The sequence below is a fragment of the Achroia grisella genome, unplaced genomic scaffold (assembly GCF_030625045.1).
Source record: "Achroia grisella isolate CSIRO2021 unplaced genomic scaffold, CSIRO_AGI_Agris_v1 utg780, whole genome shotgun sequence".
NCBI lineage: Eukaryota > Metazoa > Arthropoda > Insecta > Lepidoptera > Pyralidae > Achroia > Achroia grisella.
Genome location: NW_026713020.1, coordinates 199,096 through 214,744, shown reverse-complemented (window position 1 = coordinate 214,744; position 15,649 = coordinate 199,096). Strand labels below are relative to the sequence as shown.

At 29.5% G+C, this 15,649-nt stretch overlaps 1 protein-coding gene across 1 annotated transcript; it reads left to right on the top strand.

Annotated features, from left to right (window-relative positions):
• Nucleotides 1–456: 456 nt before the first annotated feature.
• LOC131851108 (juvenile hormone-binding protein-like) lies at nucleotides 457–3,439 on the top strand. Its single transcript, XM_059201541.1, has 5 exons — nucleotides 457–538; nucleotides 908–1,136; nucleotides 1,578–1,708; nucleotides 2,471–2,626; nucleotides 3,004–3,439. Exons 1-5 carry the CDS (start codon nucleotides 484–486, stop codon nucleotides 3,150–3,152), a joined length of 720 nt encoding a protein of 239 aa, XP_059057524.1. The 5' UTR covers nucleotides 457–483; the 3' UTR covers nucleotides 3,153–3,439.
• Nucleotides 3,440–15,649: the final 12,210 nt, after the last annotated feature.

Genomic DNA, 15,649 nt, shown 5'->3' with positions numbered 1-15,649 from the left:
TGTATGTCCTAACAGGACATACAATTAGAAAATAAGTAAGAATATTAATTTAAACTAGTTTTGTTACAAGAGTGTTGTTTGTTACACACCAGGTCGCATACTTCTGGCCCACACGTATGTAATTAATAATGTAAAAAATATTATTATACGTATACAATATGTACTATTATTATTATTATTTCAGTATGTTATTTGTGCCTAATTATGAATATATAACATATTTACGTCTAGTTAAATTAGTAAGGGCATTGTATCCATCGGTGATTAGAAATCCTATCTCTTACAATTAGTGTAATACTCGTAATCATCAGTGATAACTTATGGACCCTTATAATTGATCTTATTACAGTAATTATAAGATAATTATGATAATTAATATAGGTAGATAACATATTCATCCCGCACAGTTTCATATATAAAGTAAGGGTACAGAAATCAAAATCAGTTGCAATTCAGATAAGTCTAAACATTGCTACATTCAAGATGTTCAGCGTAAGCACAGTTCTGGTCCTCTTAGTTTCCCAACAAGCTTTATCACGTAAGTAATTATTTTTAAATTATTAAATTGAATCCCTTGTTTCTTATATACACGAAAATCAGTAATATTATACTCCATATTTTTTAAATAATATAATCTACTACTAGTTTACTACTACTAGTTTAGAAGTATTTTCTTTATGAATGATAATGGAATGGTGCTTGTACTAATGATATTTTCTGGCGAGGCCCAGTGAAGGATAGTAAGATGAACATGAAGTAGGGAAGAAGAAAGTAGAAAACCTTTCTTGAAAAATTTGCCACAAATTAACGATGGTTTCCAGAGGGGACTGCGCGGAGGTCGAGCTGATTTAGTATATAGCTACAATGATCACCACTACAGATTACATAAAAATCTTTTTTTTTTCAGAAATCATCAAAGTTGATCCTTGTAGTGTGAATGATGCTGATTGTCTTATAAAAAGTCAAACTAAATTCTTACGAGAAGCTAGCAGAGGAACCCCAGACTCCACTTTAAAATCAACTGATCCTTTCCTCATCCCTCACTATTCACACACATTTGAAAAGGAAAAACTGTTGGTAGAGCTTAAAAATGTAGTTGTGACTGGCTTCAAAAATCAGGAGATTACTAACAGCAAGTAAGTTCATTAAATATAAGATTTTTAATGATTACTACTTTAAGAAGAGGAGACAGAATTTTATTACAATACGAAAAGAATAATTTAATTTCTTAATTACATTCCGTATTGCAATTTGTAAATATCTAAATAATTTTTACATATATTATACTATCAAATACTGATGTGTCTACTATCAGAGTTCGTATCAACTTTTACTTCCCGACCGAACGAAGGTCGTTACAATAATTTATAGGAACTTAAAAATATTATTTTACAAAATAGTGTAGTGTAACGGTAACATACATATTAGTAGAAAAACGTACGTCAGAGTAGTAAACAGTACAGTAGTACAGAATCATTTTAGTGTGTATTTGAACGCATTTCACAAAAGTTTTACTGTACATTGCATTATAGTTGAAGGTGTTTTCCTTTCTTATAATTTACTATTCTATGTTATAGATTTACGCCAAAGGATGGAGCCATAGATGCAGATGTGGACCATAAATTAAGCGTGATAATGACTGGTGACATGCTTCTCAAATCCCTTGAATCTGGAAAGCAATTGTCTGGACCTATTACAATCGAATCAAGTAAGTATGAATTTGCAACACTTATTAATTATAATATCATTTTAAGTTGTAATAATATCTCATCTCAGTGACTAGGTATTAAAATAGAAATTATTGATTTATTTAATTTGATTAATACATAAAAAAATAGCCAACTACAAACTAACAGTCCGCCTATGGTTTACCCTTACCGTCGTAAGGCATAACCATCGCCTATATATATAAACATCACGCTATCATTTTATACCCGTAATAGCACTTAAGTTTTGCCAATACAAAGGGTAATATCATGCCTCTTATACAGTGATTGCATAGTCTTACAGTGTACCTCTGGTGATATATTCATAATTATAACATATTTAGAAATCGCTGTATATGTAGTTGTGAATACGTACATATAAACGAATATGCAGAACATTATATACCTACCGGTACCGTCGTGTACTGCACTAAATTAAGAAATTACTTTAATTGTAGGCAATGTTATACTAGTTAATTCATGACAGAATTCAAATACCTTGTTGTTATATTAATTTGTATTTACCAAGTTTTATTGACCTTACTTTTTAAGCTACAATTTTTAATTAGTTTTTCCATTATTATATTTTCGTTAATATAAAATATGCAAGTCATTACATTTAGTACATTAAAATGTGATTATAAATGAAAATTATAAGTTTAAATCGAGACTTTTATATAATGATTACAATATTGATATGTTTTAATAACTTTAGAGAGATCTGTGCTTATAAAAAAAGTGCACGATTTTTGTATAATTTACAGGTTTAAATGAAAAACTGAAGTATGTATTGACCCCAACTGTAACCGCTGATAAGAAATTCAAAGGACTTATGATCGGACCAGAGGAAAAACAATGCAGTGTTGTTGGTGAACCTAAGCTTACAACAACTGCTGCATTTAAGGATGGTTTAGTCAAGGGTATGATATATTTACAATGATCGATAGACATCAGTTGTGTTACTAGATTAATCTTTTGAACAGACTGTTGTGACTGTAAATTTTATCCTAATTCCTCCAGCCGTGTTTACGTGAAACCGTAGACAAAGGCACATAAACAAAAATACAGTTTTCACTTACAATTTTATTCTGTGTATAGAACATTTAATAATTATCATACATTCTGGTATTTATAATAATCATGATACATTACCATATATTCAACTCCAGCACAGTGAATTCATAGAATGCTGAGAGTTGGTCTCTTTTATACATATATATCACCTTTACTAATAAAAATTTAGCATTAAACTTTTTGATTATATAACATGCTAATTAATTACTTTTCCAAATTGCAGAAATCCCGAAGAAATTGGAGGAGTACGATGATGTTCTAAGTCAACTCAAGAAAACCGCCGTTTGTTTGGCAAGTGATGCCATGTATGCTGCCCATTTAGAAAACTTGAGAATTTCTGCAGCTGATTATGGACTATACAACACAGCTTAAGTTTATAATATTTTTTGGGATTAGTTTCTAGATTGGTAGATATAAATTTGGGGTTTATTTAAAATACGTTAGAGATGAAAAAATTAGACAGCCATATATATTGTGTTTATTATCTTTAATATATTTAAAAAAATGGTTGTCACGACTATAAGTTGCATAATATTTACTGTAAATAATGTACAAGTTGCTAGTTGCAATTTCACAAAACTTGAGATGTAAATTACATTCCTTAATTTAAAATGTGCTGAATAAATTGTAATATATCGCTGGTAGCGCTAATAAAAAATGAGTGGTATTACACGTGTATTATTTAACGTATACAAACAAAAATTTTATTGTTTTGAATATTTTCTAAAATAGATTTAATATATGAATAATTTATTTCGTTTCTGGATATTTATTCTGCTTAGTTCTGCTGCCGCTGTTCGTCTGCTGCTGCTACTTAGAAAATTTTCAGAATAAATAGTCATTACTTATGACATAGCATAAGTAATGACTATTTAATCTGAAAATTTTCTAAAAAAGCTTATTTTTAAATAGTAGAATTTTCATCATGAATTGACTCGATTTGCATAAATTTACAAAATGCACCCGATATAGCAAATAAACTAAAATAGTAAAGTTGAACAAACTGGTCTCTAGAGGTATCAGTAATTTACGAACATAACTGACGAGCCAATCATCAATCAATAAAATTGGCTGAAACTGCTTGATGAACTGTACAATTATGTTACATTGGACGGAGAAAAAAGTTATAAAAATTTGATGTGCTCGATTAAAAATTAATCTCTATTGAATTAATATGATTTCTTTTACAATATGATAAAATATATCTAGTTTATTAGACATACATAAAACAATAAATTACGGTGTTTTGTTAATAATCTATAATAATTTCACTTCCGAGAGAAAGTTCAGTTCAAGTTTTATTATGATGATTTTTAATTAGCAGTCAGATATAGTTTGAGTGTACTTTTCAAATACATGACTTGAAAGTATTTTGTATTTAGTTTTTTATATACACAAAAGATAATATTATATATTTAAATTAAACCCAAGCATGTATTTGCCCAACCCGGTAACATAGGCTATATATTATGTTACTATATTCAAAACGCTTAAAGTTATGAGTAACATCAATACTCGGGTAACACCGTGGGGACTAATAGTTAAAAAAATACATTTATTACAATACAACTAACTTCGTTGTTAGTACGATCACTCATCTATTTTCCTTGGGATTATTTTATTTTATATAAATGAAATTTTTCGTGCTTTGTGTACCTACAGTCGATACAATAGTTCATTGAACGGAGTGACGTTTTTAATGGAGTTTGTGCAGGGTTGCCAATAGAACTAGAATTTTCGAGTTAGTAGGTTCGGGATTTTTCACATTCTCTACGAGTACATTTCATCCTCATGTGTGTGATTTTTAACGACGAAAATCGGTTAAGATACGATAATTTACGAAGTCAGAATTTAATTACCAAAAAAAAAAATTTTGATGTTTAATGGCTTAAAGTTTTAAGGTTGATAACCCTGCTTTTGTGACTTAAATCGATTAAAACTACGAGTACACGCAACCTATGCGTGCCCTTCATTACTTACACTTCATTACATCACGGACCGCCAATAAACTTAACAAAAAAATAAATATTCCTAATATGACAAAGCAACGCAATATAGAAACCCAAGAAACAAACGCATACTTTTGTAATCATAAGCTAAATAATAAGGAATTTTACTTATATAAATTAGATGAATGGACAGATATAGTTTCCTGTTTTGCATAAATTAGATTATTTGTATACACACATTTTTTTTCAGATTTTAACATACAACTTTCAAAAATTATCATATATATAATGTTAATACATAAACTGAACGACTGTTATCCCAGATGGGGTATTCGAACATTATCTACTGTTGATGTCGTGGTAGAACGCATCACTTAAAACGCCCACGTTTTGCTTTGTACATTTGAATTCTACGTGATAGGGCAGAAGCCTACCAAAGTATTTCTGAATTACATAAGTTGTTACAATCGGTGTTTTCATAACGGGATTTTTAGTTAGAAATATGTATTCACACAGTTCATTGTCTAGTGTCTGCCAAAATACATAAAAAACGATTTTTTCGTTTTAAATCGCGGTAGCTAACCACTAGGGCTTAAATCTCTGTCAAATTTAAAATATTGATAAAGGATCACAATTTATTTGTGAGATAAAAATGTTAAGTGAGAAAGTCATGCTGTGTAGTAATCCGATAGATAGATAATAGACAATCCGATAACACGATAAGTTTGTAGCTTCCAAAGCAAACACGTCCTTGACAAAATGTGTATCTCGTACTCGTATAGCACACAATTCTTGTTCAGCGAAAATAGTTTAAGAAGAAATAAAAGTCCGTACGGATTCTCGGTGACAGGTTCCGATCTAAATCTTCGAGTGAACCATTGAGATACTTACTAGAGTAACTAATGACTAGAGAATATAATTGTTGATTAAATCCTATATTTCGAGAGAATTATAGTGTTTATTTAATTACTTATTGACTTTCTATTTAAATTAATATTGTGAAGACGATATAATGATTTTTTTATTTGTAATGCACAATTTAATTTTTTTAAATAATAATTTAAAAAGTAAGTTATTTATATACTGTTTTAACTACTAATAAACTGTGTTTACTACTAATTATACGTACAAGTAAGTTATTATTAATGAGTATTATATTTACAAAAAAGTATATATCTCTATAATAATTATTATTATAGAGATATATAGAACTTTGCAGGGTTTTTTAAACAGGATTCGTCAGTTTGTCATAAAATGTAAAAACATACTCTTGTTCCGAACAAGGAAGAGAACTGTTGATTTTTGATAATAAATAAATATAACTTTATAAACAAATTTTGCGACTACACCAATGCGTATAAAGCTCTGTCTGTTTCATAAGAGTACGTCTTCTCTAGTGTTTTAGCAAATACGTAATACGTCAATGAGCGAACCAGACAATCTCCTGAATAGATGCTTTTCCACGGTTGAACTCATCCCCAGTAAACAATACTACCGAAGCGTGAGTCTATTTTAGTGAATAGATCCAAAGGGCCATTATTAAACGACGAAATTAAAAGCATTTTTTAACTAGATAAAATAGAAGATAATTTGATGAATAATACATTCTATTTTATAGCCGCAATTACATATAAATTGTAGCAAAATTAATACAAGCCTAATGGTGTAAATCATATTAAATGAATGGATAGTATTTCTTGAAATATCAGCAAAATTAATCTTAAATTCGCAAAGTTGACATATGTGATAAAATATCAAGTGACATATATGTAAATATTATAATCATATTATCTTAATATATACAATTTTCTTGTTTTTGAAATTTGTCTACATGTCATATATCTAACTAATGGTACAATTTTTGTTAATTATGATAATGGAGTGTTGCACTCGCTTGCGCAACAGTGTATGTAGACAAAATGAGCATTGTTATATAATATTAATAACCCAAAATATAATAAAATAGGGGATGAAAGTTTCTATGTTGATATATATATCAAGATTAAAAAAACAAGAGTTATTTGCTTCTGTCTACTGATTATTCACAGATCATATTAGTATTATAACTAGTATTTAACATCTATAAAGTAAGATTTTTGTTTGTACGTACTTAAATTGAATTTCCAGCTTCATAATAACTTCAATAAACTATGGAGTTAGCTATTAGCTGTGTGTATAACTTACACAGTTCAGCAATGTTTCAAACTTGCTAATAACATTTAATTTCGCTATTATTATAAGATCGGTAAATTATGGTAACTTGAAAACTGCTTTACCAGTATATTGAGCAAATATAATTATTTGCAAATTGTTTGAATACTTCGAATAATTTATACACAATGACATGAATATAATAAACATACAAAGGCAAATATATATCTATACATAGTTGATTATTATTTTCATACGACTACTAGTTTCGTCAATTACGGATATACTAACAACTGGACATCTACCAGGAAGTAATAGATCTATAATTTCTGGCAAAACGTAGTCAATTAGATAATTAATGTATTTAGATATATCATTCACAATTTAGTGCTAGCATCCAGCCTATCTACTGAATCTAGACAGATCTAGAACCCCAGAAAGTGGCTATAGGGTGGCCAGCTAGTGGGTGGAAAATTTTAGAAATCTCAGCTTAATCTGTCATCATCTTGATGATCTTTATCCCGAAGACCTTATATTGTCACTTTTATGTTTGTATGTTATCAGAACTTGACAACTGATATAAATAAATAGATGCATTTTTTTGTAAATGCATACATAATATACATAGAAAATACCCAGACTGATACAAACAATTATACTCATTAATGTGTGTACTGTTCAAGGTATCGAACCCGCGACGAAGAAAGGCGGAGTGCTAAGCTAATTTAAACCACCACCGCGGCCGTCTATAAATATATAAAAATGTGCAACTTTTAAATAGAGGGATGAAAATGATGTTAATGGTTATTACTTTATTAGTACTCAAATCATCATATTAGCAATTGTCTTATCCGTGTTATTAGTAAATATTTACATTTAATGTTACCTGCTATTATTAAGGTATATAGGTACCAGGAATTTAACGGGCAATTATCTTCAGTAGCGTTGCAACCGAGCCATTTGTATAACGATTTATGTACTGTTATCTACTAAATTATCCGTTTCCAGTAGCTGGAGGCAGATAACATCGGAAATGTGGTGCGAGTGTCTCAATAGATAGACGACCCGTCAGGAGTCTGCATGCATACAGTGCAATCTGTTTGCTAGATATATCAATGCAAATAGTTCTATTCAGTTTAGACACTGTTGCTTCAGCTTTGTAAAATAAAGGATTTTATGAAATAAAATTTTATCTGATAAACCTAAAATCTTTTAGTGCACAACGGCCCAGATGAGAGGCAAAATGAGGAGAATAGTGTCCATATTACATTACCTAAAATCCTTTTGAAACATTAAAGAAATAATTACTGTATTAGTTACCTTTACGTACAAAAGTCAAGGTCTAATAAATAAGTTCGTGGGCAAACTTCAGAATTTATCAGATATGTTCAGATCATTTACAAAATTATGATCTTATATCCGTAAATATTTCTAATTTTATTTAATTAACTTTAAATAAAGACTCAATAATTCATGTTAACATATTTTTGTATACTGTACTTTGCTTTCTATTATTAGTAAAATCTTAATTGATTTGATCTATCAAAACGTAAGACAATTTAGACGTTTATTCGCGAAAAAGTAATAAACAAACAGATAGATTTGTCATTTATTACTACACTACACTTTCTCATTTATTATATTAGTATGAATATGATATATTTTATATTAGGATTTTGTATTGATGGGATTTTGTTATATACATATTATTGAAGTATTATGGTAATTACTATGTTTGAAATTGCGATTTAATAGTTTAGTTAATTTGCCTTATTCGAATATTACACAAAATTATTTTCTGCAGCGACATGTAAATTTTACAATACAGGCATACATAATCCAGATATTGTTTATGCCAAAAAAGAAAATTTTGATAGCAGGTGTTATAAATGACTCCAGGATATTGAGCGTACTTTATAAACTTTTATACAAGAATATTGTAATATTGTACTCCGTAATGAACGACCATAATTTTTGTCCTTCTAAAATAATGTTTAAATTTTTTGTACTTATTTTAATCATATTATCATTCATTTACCATAATGACTAACTCATATCATACCGGACTAAAGAAGTATTTAAGTACCTACGTTTCAAGAATATTATTTTATTACATTATTATAGGATTTTTAAATTTACTATAAAGTAGTAGTAATACTGTGTTATTCTATAGCAGTCTATTTACTTTTATTTGATTGAGTATATTTTTTTCAAACCCTTCACTGAATATTGGTATGATGGATATGGACCTATAATTACCTACTTCAGTTTTTTCTCCTGATTTAAGAGTAGTGTATAATTTATCATGGTTTATTAAATTGGAAAAAATACCGTCAGTATACATTTACTAAAAATAATTATTAAACATAGGCAAGAATTTTTATAGAGGTATTAATAACGGTTTCAGACAAACCCCAATGGTATTCCGTATTTTTGAATTTGAATTGAATGAATATATGTATGTGCTTTTAAATGTACCAGGACAAGATATATCAATAGGAATATTGGCAAAGAAAGTTTCAAATGTATTAACAAAGTCTTTCGTGGGCATTACTAGTTTATTGTAATAATATAGCGTAAGATCATTAGATGTTGTTTAATCCTTTTCCTCTTTAGATTCCTTAATTTTTAATTTAGAATATAAAAAGAGAACTCGTTTTCGTATTAAATAATACACTTTATTTAAATAAACATCATAATCGTTACATATAAAGTATTATGTGACGATAGTGAAGTTCTACAGGCATGTTTCGAATGAAGATTCAACATCGAAGCATATACATAACATAAAAAAATTATTTATTTATTTATTTAAATAACTTTAATGTACGTTGTACATAAGTAAAAAGTACATATGGTGGACTTAACACTTAATGGCATTTACTACAATAACAAAAAAGAATTTGCATACTGTGAAAGTGAATACAATAAATACTGCTATTAAGCAATAAATATAACATGCGCTTAATTACAAATGAAGAAAATGGTGTTACAGATTATTTAGCCACGCATTTTCACTTTAGATAAGCTCGCCCGAACCGTATTTCACGAGATTAAGTCACCGTACTGTATCCGTCTGTTTTAATCCAGAATAGATCTCAAGATAAATCGGCCATAACTAAGGAAATCTCGAACAACAACTCCTGTCCACAATTCGTATAATAAAATGTTTAGCCTCATGAAGGATAATATAAAACGTAGTTAAATATTTTAGTGTATTTGGCTATAATAATAATATTAGATACCACATATTATAAATTATAGAATAAAAGACATGACATTTTAGTCCTCTGGAATGGCAACTCATGAGTGGTATCACGGATGTCACATGGTAATGTGATGTCCGTAGTTCTTTTCATGTATGTATATAGACGACGGTTACCGCATACCATCAGATGGACCGTCACTTAGTTTGCCATTCCAATTACAGAAAAAAAACACGAAGAAAACTTAATTAAAGTCGTTACATTTTTTTTTATTGTATGCCCCAAATAGCTCATAGTTATGCCGATTAGTTTTAGTTTGTATTATATTATTATTTAGTTTCAGTCATTTAGCTGACCATCATTTAGTGTAAAGTGTATTTCATTTGGAATGCAATTCACGCCTATGCAATTTCTATCGCCTATAACCATTTATATTCTGGTCAATAAATCTCTGACCCAGACATTTCAAAGTCCCGCCCACTAGGCATGCACTTAGGTCATTGTTTTGATCTAATTACTTCGATAACGTCTATTTAGTGCAGGGAATTTGAATATTTCAGTTTTACATACAATTTAGAAAACATGTCTTAAATGCTGTTATATCATGCATTGGCGTACCTCTCAAAAGACTGGGATATTTCTAAATTTCAGTATGAGACGTTTAATTAATTAAAACGCTATTTTATTTACGAATTTAATGCATAATTCTTGCTCATACATCAATTTAATAGATAAACTTAGCTATTTACACTTTGAACAATATTTGACTATTTCTATAAACAAAGTAGTGATATCTATTTATATAAATAGAGAAATATATTTATTTCGGTAAGAGGCAATATAAATATTAAATGATGTAAAATTAATTAATAATTTAGTACCTACCTATTGTCGTATTCAATTATGCAACATACATATTTTAGTTATTTTCTTTATTCAAAGTTTCTGTAGCATGGAAAACATTTGGATTTCGAGCTCACTTGTCTACCAATTTGAAATATCTCCAAGTTTAGGTCAAAGAAAGGAAAACAAATAAACAACCAGTGTTTTCTCTCGAGGCGGGTTAAAAGTTCTTTTTTATGAATGCAAGAATCTCTCTCTGGAGATAAACCGTTTTTACGCAAAGATAAATTATATACTCAAACAGTCCTCAGACGTGCAGATTTCCCCGCTCAGATTTTGTAAAAAATATCAGACACAAGTGGAATATGGAGCAATTTCCGTGGCAACATGTCAACAAGGTAGAAAACTGTAGTACAAAGTATTATATCATCACTGTTTATTACGAGAAGAAAGAAGAAGAAGAATATATGTAGGTCTAGGTACTAATACTGTTTCTATATATATTCTTAATAATAATCAGTTTATTTTTTTACAACGCCGTAAAGGTGTTATTTAAATGTAAGATCTGTTTGTTGTCTGTTTTACATTTACTTGCCTTTGAAACGCTATACGTTCCCTTACCTGACTATGGAAGAGTAAAAATCTTAAGAAGTGTAGTTGACATTCGACTAAAGTAAGTCAGTCCGTTTAAAGCCAAAATTTCCGGTTTTATTTCCAGCTTATTATATCACAACAGGTAGTACACAGCACACATGCTTCTGGTATTGCAAGTGTTCTTGAAATACGTTCTAACGTGACGAAATTCCTGAAGGTGTCTATATGGATATAGGCAATTTAGAAGAACCAGTTTTAATCTACATAAACAGCAATTTACCTAAGATCCTAATAAATCTATTTTGTATATGGTATGTTCAAATTCATTCTTAAAAAATAGACAATATTTGACAGATGAATGACTAGATATATGATAAATAAGTAAGAATATCGGGACTCTGACAAATTACGGGGGTACACATATGCCCGATTTCAAAAGGCCACTAGGTAAGGATCTACATAAAAATTATCCCCATTATTTCGACATGACAATAGCCACTGTGTTTGACCAGACAGAAACATGGTAGATGCTGTTAAATTGCCCGGAAAGAAAGATTAAGGCTGTATTTATTCATGTGACGTCTAATATTTTCTAGAGTTGGCACATATGGCACTCTATACCAATAATTTCTGTAATATGCAAAGCATGCTAACTGATCATATAATTTTTGATAATAATATTTATTGTCTGTAGAAATCGACAATCCTATTTATCCTAATTCGTTTTTAATATTTTAATGAACATAACTTCTAGTGCAATATAATAAATGTCTGTACGACTATAACGCTTAAAGATTTTCTTAAATGGAGATATCATAGTATAATGTATAGCCTAGTCCTACCATGGAACCTACCTAAAAACCTTATTGTACAAAATGTCATGCAAGTTTTGATACAGGTTATATCTAAGAGTACAAATAACGAAAAAAACGAAGGGTGGCAAAAAACACATAGGTAATAGTAATAGCAAACTTTGAAAAACGGCAAGCACCATCTATGTAGCGTGCAGTACTACAGGAACTGGTACCTAACAATACCCCAAAACTCCCAATAAAATAAAATATACCTTGAAGTTGCCCTAATCTATACAAATACTAAAACATAGTAATTTATATGAATATAATTTTATAATTGTAAAATATATATTCATAGAAAAGTGAACATAGGTCTAATAATAGTATGAGTACGAGTATAATATGGTTTATCTTTTATTGCTCTGGACGACTAACATCTAACATTCTAGTAAATTCGATACAGTCGAACCCAGGCTCAATTTGGATACATTAATGAGAACAAAACACTTATTAATGAATCCAAATTGAGCGCAGTACTGTAATACAAAGAGGTAATTGACAGCAGTGCTATCTGTGCGCAGTTTAATGATTAATTAGCGGTCGTCGTAGACAAGGGGCAAATGAAAGGGCATATAGGCTTTTGTTGTATGTCAAATTTAAATTGATATAAAGCTAAATTTTACTCAATACCGTTTATAAAATATAGATATCTGTATTCAAATTGCGGTTAAAAATATTTTGATTTTCGTTAGATTACAAAATTTTATATACATATTTATAATACGAAACTGTAATTTTAATATAATACAAAAGCTGAACATATAGAACAACAATGTGTATATCCTAATATATGCGTAATATGTAAACAACATACGAGAATTGCTACAATTAATTTCAGAATGATTTATTGTCTAATTCGATAATTCTGGATACAAGAACTATCGTCACGCTGTACCTAAATTTACCGAGTTGTTGATCTATGTAAATGAGTCTTCAGCCTTTGTTTTACACATAAACTAGACAAAGTTAGTCTTTATTAATATGCGTAGGAACAAATGATACTAAACATCAAACAGCTTTATGAACCAAAACGTCTGACAAATAACTTTGTCTAATGCTGTTAGAAGCAATTTATAAGTCTGCTTTTTCATTAATATTGTTAAAATATTTTACTTGGCGAATATGAATAACGACGTTTATAAAAAGAACATTCATGAATGAATTCTGAATGAACACGTAAAGACCTAAAATATTGTTAATCATTTCTTTTTGAGAGATTGTTCAACATTTAAAAGGTAGGTACATCGTTCCGGATCGAATTATGCTGTGTATTACGGACACTATACGATCTGGCTGAAGTTGGAAGCTGAGTACAACACTGGACTGTACACCACTACTACTACAAGTATAGTATTTGTTACTTTTGCTTTGCTACTACTTACTACGGAAATTGATACCTGAATAAAATATACGCAATCCTTGCTCACAATCGTTAATTGATAATATTTATTAGGTATGTTTAAGTGTGGTTAACATTCGATTTATCCAATTATCTCAGACGTCCACCGCAAAGACACAATATTACATCGTAAGTTCACAAGAATTCGGCACAATACAAATAAATCTTATAGTGATTTGCTTATTTCTCAAGAAATTCACAAGCAAATATTATCTAGAATTGTATTGGTTAGTATATAATTGCTTTATTTTCAATTATCATTATCAAGAGCTTATATTGTAAGCTCTTGATAATGATCATCGAAAATAAGACTGAAAAATTGGTTAATATCATATGAAACTCCTTTAAATAAATCTTAAAATGCATAACATCGTGTTACCGATTAAATATATGGTTTAATATGTGTATCCTTATGAAGAAATAAATCACTGGCACATGTGTGATGTATTTACAAATGGTTTAGCTTAACGTAGATTTATTGTTGTGTTTGGCATCATTGGATAATGTTATTTTTTTGTTTTATCTCATTACCATTATACTGAATATAAAATCAGTTCGCTATTTCGTTATTTCACCATGATCAAAGATATTCAAATCCTTTGGTCTAATACATTAGTGAAATGCGTATCGATAAACAAGTTACAACTTTCGTGGAACTAGAATAGTGATGAATCTGCTGTGAAGCGGTGACGGAAAATGAAGTAAAGTCAGGACTAGGAGTGTGATTAGTTTCTTTGCTAATCCAATTGTATAAAAATAACTAAATAATTAATAAACTTGTGCAATTAACACAGCGTCATCTATACCCATAGTAAGCAGAGCTTGTGTTACGGGTACTAAACAACTGATATAAATACTTAGTATTTTTTATTTGTGAATACATATATCATATACAAAGAAAAGACCCAGACCTATACAAATACACATGAATACAAATGTGTGCAAGGAATTGAACCAGTGACCATTGAAATTAAACCGCTAGACGACCGAAGTCGTCACAGATCTGTAGGACTATTTAATTTTATTAGTCAGAATCAGGGCATCAGCCCTTTTGAATTTTGGCTTTCTGAACGAGGACATCATGATCCTCGTAAATATTTTTTCTAAGGAATTCAGTAAAAATAGCCAAGTTGAGTCAATTCAAATTATTTACTTCTTCATATGAGGCAGAATGTTTTTAAGGTTGGCAGACTTAAATAAATTTTAAACTAATGTTCCTTCATTGGTACTGTAGCTTCTTTAGTAGTTTTCTTTCGTTGTAGTTCTTTTTGTAAAATAAATTCTTAATTTACTTATGTCAAATACTTACTGTTACGAACTTTTACAAGTATTCAACAAAGGCCGTTAGGACCCTTTTTTATTTGAACCAAGCTGTAGGCTGTTCTCCAAAGAGCCATTGCGTTTTAATCTAGATCTCAATTACTTCTTCTGTAAAAATAATAATGTATTTTCCACGAGAGTTATAAAATCGGATGTCTCCCTAGTGAAGTGATTTAATTAAATGTTATTTCGCCACAATGTCAATGTTCTGCCTTAGGAAGTTTGCACAGAAAAGATTATCTTTTTATTTTCATTTCGGATAAATGTAGCATTTTATTAGTAAGTTTTATATTTTATGTATTGAATATGTAATGTTATTATAATGTAACGTACGGCTAAGTGACGTTGAAGTAATTATAAATACAAATTATTTCCATGTTTGTAAATAATTATATTGGGATATCGATCATCTTTTTTTGCGTTACTTGTACATGATAGAACAAATGGGTAGTCAGGAGATTAACTTAATTTTTATTGCTGTTAGATCTAGGAATGATCTGAATGAATGAATCTGTTACAGTTGAGAATTATAACAACTTACCTAATTGTGCTA

Bases quoted from the DNA above. Each gene is read 5' to 3' on its own strand.
- LOC131851108 (XM_059201541.1), top strand. From the start codon at position 484: ATGTTCAGCGTAAGCACAGTTCTGGTCCTCTTAGTTTCCCAACAAGCT. The intron at 539-907 runs GTAAGTAATTAT...TTTTTTTTTCAG, and splicing joins TTCCCAACAAGCTTTATCAC to AAATCATCAAAGTTGATCCT. The intron at 2,627-3,003 runs GTATGATATATT...TCCAAATTGCAG, and splicing joins TAAGGATGGTTTAGTCAAGG to AAATCCCGAAGAAATTGGAG.